The sequence below is a fragment of the Blennius ocellaris genome, assembly GCF_963422515.1.
Source record: "Blennius ocellaris genome assembly, chromosome: 6".
Lineage (NCBI taxonomy): Eukaryota > Metazoa > Chordata > Actinopteri > Blenniiformes > Blenniidae > Blennius > Blennius ocellaris.
The window spans coordinates 12,393,988-12,400,320 of record NC_137655.1 but is presented as its reverse complement, the minus strand read 5'-3'; the positions used below and the strand labels follow the sequence as shown (position 1 = coordinate 12,400,320).

General features: G+C 39.3%; 1 protein-coding gene across 1 annotated transcript in view; it reads right to left on the bottom strand.

Annotated features, from left to right (window-relative positions):
• Nucleotides 1-6,333, bottom strand: part of pou1f1 (POU class 1 homeobox 1) — a gene marked incomplete at both ends in the record, with an annotated part of 11,256 nt that overhangs the window by 452 nt on the left and 4,471 nt on the right. Inside the window, 3 exons of the mRNA XM_080498492.1 lie at nucleotides 118-178; nucleotides 669-833; nucleotides 985-1,245. Of these exons, the coding sequence (XP_080354618.1) occupies nucleotides 118-178; nucleotides 669-833; nucleotides 985-1,245 (487 nt within the window). The remainder of the gene's footprint in view (nucleotides 1-117; nucleotides 179-668; nucleotides 834-984; nucleotides 1,246-6,333) is intronic.

Below are 6,333 nucleotides of genomic sequence, written 5' to 3'. Positions count from 1 at the left end.
GAGAGAGAGAGAGAGAGAGAGAGAGAGAGAGAGAGAGAGAGAGAGCAGAGGGAAAAAAACTGTTTAAAAAGCCAAATAAAAGGTACATTTTGTACGTTTGTTCATGACAATACACACCTGATTGTAGTTCTCCTTTTTCTTTTCCGCTCATTCATTCCTAACTTATCATTATATAATGCTGCAGGGAATCAAAATATAGTTACTTTAGCAGAACCACTGCATTTCAATAAGAACATAGAAAGACATAGATCATGCACAAAAACCATAAAATCATGTTAAATGATTTTCTTTGTCAATGGACTGCAATCCATTTTGACCCATGGAATCTTTGAACAATTAATAAGATGTGAAATCAATCAATCTACTATCATTATAACTGTGACATAATGATAAATGTGTCCACTGTCAACATGTTCTTGGAGACGTTCAGAACTTTTTTTTTTTTTTTTTAACTTTCTTATTGTTTGATCCTGTGTACAGCTTTACCGCATACATGAATCATTCTCAGCAGAGAAACTCGCTCTGAGGTAGATCAGCACTTTTCTTGTGTGAAGTGTCTTCTCATATTAAAAGTACTGGCATTACCCTATCGAAAATAGATAATAATGACATTTAAATAAACCCTGTGATTGGGGGTTGCTGGGGTGAATTTAAGTCGTGTGACTCACCGCCAGCCAGCTCAGCTTCGTCAAGCCATTTAGCCAGAATGGCCTTGAGTTTGCAGGCGTTCTTAAAGCTCAGTTGCAGATTTTCAAAGCGGCAGATGGTGGTCTGGCTGAACTCTGAGCCGTGCACGGCAGCGAGAGCCTCTCCTACATTAGTCTGAGTGTAGCCTGAGGGTCAGAACAGAAACAGAAATGCTTAACAAAACACAGACAAACAGAGAAATACCACAGTGCGTGGAACCAGCACCATGGATGGTAACGTATCTCGTTGGCGTCGTCAAACCGTAAGACAACTTCAAGTAGTTTCAAAAATATTCACCCAGTTTGATCCTTCGTATTTTGAAGTCATTGGCAAACATTTCCAGCTCCCGTATTTGTGGGGAATCCATAGCAGGGGCGTCTTCAGGGTCTCGCATGCTCTTTCTTTGGATGTCAGATTTTATCTCTCCACCGGGGCCCCCAGGGGCCTCGTCAGTTGAGAGGAGGGCCGAGGGCAGTGAGGAGAATCCATGGCTTAATGCACAAGAACCACTACTTAGACTGTGATCTGGAAACTTGTACAAGCAAGGCGTAAGAGACCCTGGGGAGAGAGAGCAAGGGGGAGCAGAAAAAGAGGGAAAATTGGTGGTGGAGAACACCAGGAAGGCCCTCGGACCATTGGATAGGTTTTAAAAGCTGTGTGGCTACTATTCCCACATGTCTATTTAAGCCTTCATTTTGACACAGAAACTGTTTCAACTTGCTCCTGAGATACACACTAAACCATTGTGGATGAGGATAGCCGATTAGTTTCCTCAATAGCATAATAATCAACATGTTATAGTTTTCCAAATCAAAACAACAAAATGAAGGTTCCTAATCATCATAGTAGCTGGATTTGTACAGATTCACATTTATCATACATATTGGGTTTTTTTAAGTCATTTTTGGATGATTTCCATGGATGATGTCATGACCTGAGGCCTTTCCATTATTATAAAAACTAAGATGAGTTCAGAAACGTAAATGATTTCAATGTGCATGCAGTCGCTTGGTGAAATTGTATTTTTTTTTTTTCATGTCTAACCTAATATATTACAGTTTACGCAGAATTCAACAAGCCCTTTTTGCAGGCGGTGCTCATCCTTGGCCTTAGTGCATCTGCACAAAGCTGAGTACACTTCATATTCTTGTTTGAAAGAAGCCCTGTTCAGTTGAAATAAATATTGCACAAGAATAAAAAAAACAAAACAAGTTTGCATTCGTTTCTTAACATATGAGAAGCTACAACCTTGACGAATAGTCGTTATTTCTACAGGTTGCAGTTAAATTTGAATGGAGAGACAGAACTACTGGCTCTGACATAAATGATAGATGCCTGCCAGAGTGCCGTATGGGTGAATGACTGCAGCTTGGAATGCATTGTGATCCTTCGCACCAGCGTTCTGCACAACTGGTGTGAAAATAGGTGATAAACTGTGCTATAAATGTCATATTCATTATTTTGCCACCAAAATTTAGAATAGCCTTAATTTGATGGTAATTCTAAAAGTCAACAGATTGTGATTTTACAGTCAACATTGTTGAAAAGGTTTGAATAATGGACTATGCAACACTCCCCTCTTGTGTTGTGGGTGTTGCAGTACAAACTGAATGATTCAGAAATTTGCAAGTCAATGGCTTCAATGGGAAAGGGTGTAGTTAGCATCCTTTGTTTTGTCTCTGGTTCGGCAAATTATTCTGATGATCTATTCTTAATACTTCTTATTTTTACCAGTGTTGTTGTAGCATAAAACGCCTTTAAAAACAAAGCAAGTAAAGCTGCATAATGAATGTTACAGCTTTGCCAAAAAAAAAAAAATATGTATCTTCATAAAGGTTTTCATGTGCAGTAGTTTTGTGTTAAAAAAAAAATTACCCGAGTGATCTTTTTTTTAATGTACATTTGGAAGATGTACATATTTTCCCATGGTCGTGTAGATATTAGCTGTTCCAATGCAAGAAGACCGCAGCTCAATTGTGGACGTCTGGGATCTTGAGTTTGCATATTTGCATTTAAAAATTGTTGATTTGTGCCTGCATGCACAGTGTGCACAGACTATAAATATTACATTATATGAGTTGGATTCAAGATGATTTCATATATTGTCCATACCATTTAATTTACAGAGACTAGTCCAAATATGAGACTGACACAGACACTTCATCCTAAACCCCCCTGGGGTTGTGGGTTAGAGTGAATGGGCCTAATTGGCATAGAGAGTCGGGTCAGCTGACCTGTCTACTTTTCAGAGTTTGTAGTGGATCAGCAACTGCATGAACAGCAGTGGAACGACCACATGCCATGGGTGAGTAGATTGTATTGAAAATTCAGCAAAAACGGCACTGAACTCAAGACGAGGTAGCTTCTATTGATTGGTAGAGACATGGAGAATTGTCAGCAACTTACAGCAATTGTGACGTGACCTTTTCTTACCTGGCTGTGTTCTTTTGCTTTGGCGTTGATGCCAAATTGTGCACCAGAGGGAGGGAAGATGAAATGCAGCCTGTTTCTTTTGAACCCAGGATTATCATTATTGTGAACTTTGTCAAACGCTAATAGATCACAGTCTTGGACTTTAAAAATTGTCCACTTCCAGTGTGAAAACGGCAAGAGTTTCAAACCATCACATGCAAATGGTCCGACACCCTAATTTAAAATGTGTGTACGCGGCACTGAGTGACACCTTTTCTGCTGAAGCTGGGAGGACACTGAAACAAAAGCTTTTCGAGAAACTCTGACCTGACAAAATATCGGCTGACAATGATGATGTCTGAGCCATTTTGGACTGGAACTGCCGCTACAATATATTGACAAAAAAACTACCAAACGCAGCTGTCACAAGCTCCCTGAAATGGGTGGGTTTCCAACCGCAGAGAGCAGGAAAAAGGATGCCACCATTGACCTGTTTCATTGTTCAGCTGACTCTACCAGCCCGAGTGCTATGTGGCAGATTCTACACCCAGACTGCATGCTTTAGTGACTTTCACTTGTACTGAATGTGTTGAATGTGCCAGGGAGAGGTTGGCGTCTTCCTCCATTTGAAATTGCTTCTATTATCTGCATGTCCGATGAATAGCCTTTAGTTTTCATTTGCCGATATGACTTAAATTGCTGTTGGAGGAAGATGGGAAGTCAACTACAAATATTTGATCATTGTCTATAGAGTTTGCAGGTGTCTGTAGTTGAATATTTATATATGGATAATACCGTTGTGCATTTGTGAATGTATTAGACACAGGCAAATTGATAATAGTGACACGGTCAAACCAAACTACAGCAAAGAGAGAAAAAAGGGAAGAATCCATATGATAATCAGATCGACCTGATGATAGAGGAGATGGAGCGATTAAAACTTTTACTTCTAAAATAAATACATTCTCAAACATTTAAATGATAATTTCTTCTTTTTAGTTGTTTTTGTTTTTCTGCCTGAAAAGACCATGTTTACTTTCATTTCTCGCAATGCAAACAAAGTGCTTACACCTAAAATCAGCATCACTAAAGTATGAGTGCTTTGTGCACAGAAGCATCTTGCAGCTGTTTCTTATTGATGAGAAGGGATTTTGGGTAAAACCTTTTACCCCTGAGAACAACAACAAGCTCTTGTATGATTCAGCTGGAGGCATCCTGTTGCCGGTGAGAAAGAGAAGACCTTTCCTTGTCTCTACCTGATGTCTGTGCTGATGCTCCCTTGGGGGGCCTACATAGAGCTATGCTGCGGTAAACAGAGCAATTGTTAGTGTACTATTGAGACAGACTGGGCAGCGGGCCCTCTTCATAACACAGGTGGGCTTACTGGCTTTATGAAAACACCTTTCAAGCTTTTGTGGACACGGACATGGACCTTCCGGCTGCTGCACAATGTGCACAATCCAGGTGTTTACCAGCTTTATGCAGAGCAGACAAACAATAAACATACTGACTGGATGCTGGAGTAAAAACAGCATGAATATTATTTCAACCACAAATAAAATATTAACAGAATTCACAATTATATTCAAATTTAAACAAGGCACAAAAAATGTGTGTTGGCAGACTATTTCTTCATTGTAACATTGCTTGTTGGCAATAAATATTTTACCTTTGGTTTTCTTCTCTATTTTCCTTTTGAATTGTATCACATGCTGGGATGAGCAGCATAGAATGTGGATTGTGCAGGACTTTCCTTGTCTTTGCTTTTACTCATAAGTCTTGTTTTGAGCTTCTGGAACCCCAGGTGCTGACAGTCAGGTTTGATTGGCAGCTCTCAATGCAGAGAACTTTCAAGGTAAAATGTTGCAACCAGTGGCCATCCCATATCTTCAAAATCTGGAACCAAACTCTATCCTCCAAGATTACAGTGCTCAGTCCCACAGAGCGAGGTTTTTATCACAGATTACCTGCAGAATTTGGGATTGGAGAGGACAGAATGGCCTGCCAGCAGTCCTGACTGCACTGAACATTTGAGGGATCAGCTTGGGCTGTTTGTGCCAGAGTGACTCACACAACCACTGAATGGTGAGTAATGCTGGTTATAATATGGAATTTGTCCGAATATAATTTAAGTTTTTTTATTTTTTGGTTTTTTTCATGGGAAATCAGTCTGAAAAAGTAAGGCCGTCATATTGTAATGGGTGAATAATATGAATCCATTCATTCGGGTATGGGCATGAGTTAAAATAAATGGAATGCAGGCACCTCACATATGAGAGCGCATCAAAAAAGTTATGAAATAGTTGCTGTTGTTGAAACAACAGAAAGAAACAAGAAAGTGCACATAAAAAAAGTGCACTTTCTTCTCTTTTGTACAGAAACAACCTTTTGCAAATAATGTCCATGTTGCATTGTTACTCTTGTCACATTTTGTCCTTGTTACTTGTATATTAGCTATTATTTTGGCTTGTTCTTCAATAAAATTATTTTTTAGAGCCCCTAAGAGGATTGCTGTTAAACCTCATATTGTGTTGCATAGTGTTCTGAATTACAATGCACCATTTATGGTCACACACAGGTTCAAAATGAGAAGCCGCTATAACAGCAACATACATTCATTGTCTCATATGTGTATAAAATCAAATGTGCTGCATTAATTATCGTTGTCTGTGAATGTACGGTTCTACTCTTGTTGTGGAAACTGATGACACAAGTAAAAATAAATAAATAAATAAAGCATTTTGAAGTGAGTCATTACAGAGCCCTTGTGTTTAATCAGGTGTTCAGTTGTGGATCTAATATTCATAATACTGGCGGATAGAAATTGTGCAAGTTTGCACAACTGGACCCATGCAGGACACTGCTGTGGCCCTCAAAGTGCCTCACAGACATGCATTACTCAATACATTAGGAATATCTGGCTAAGTTTCAGTTCTCTAACAAGGAGCTTAATGGGAAAAAAAACACATCAGGTGTTTGATCCATGAATGGACCAATATATTCCCTGGTTCACTTAGAATTAGAATTTAAAAAATTCCAATGAGCATTAAGGCTGTTCAGGGGGAAAATAAAAATAACAGGAGGTAGATTTTATTTCATCGCGCACTTCGTAGGCCCTTGAGATTTAAATGTGCGACACTTTACTTGGCTGGCAGTGATACAGCAGGTTGTGACAGCACGTTGCTGCTGAAAAAGTTTCCCTGAAAGTACAGCACTTGCAGTAAAAGTGAGTAG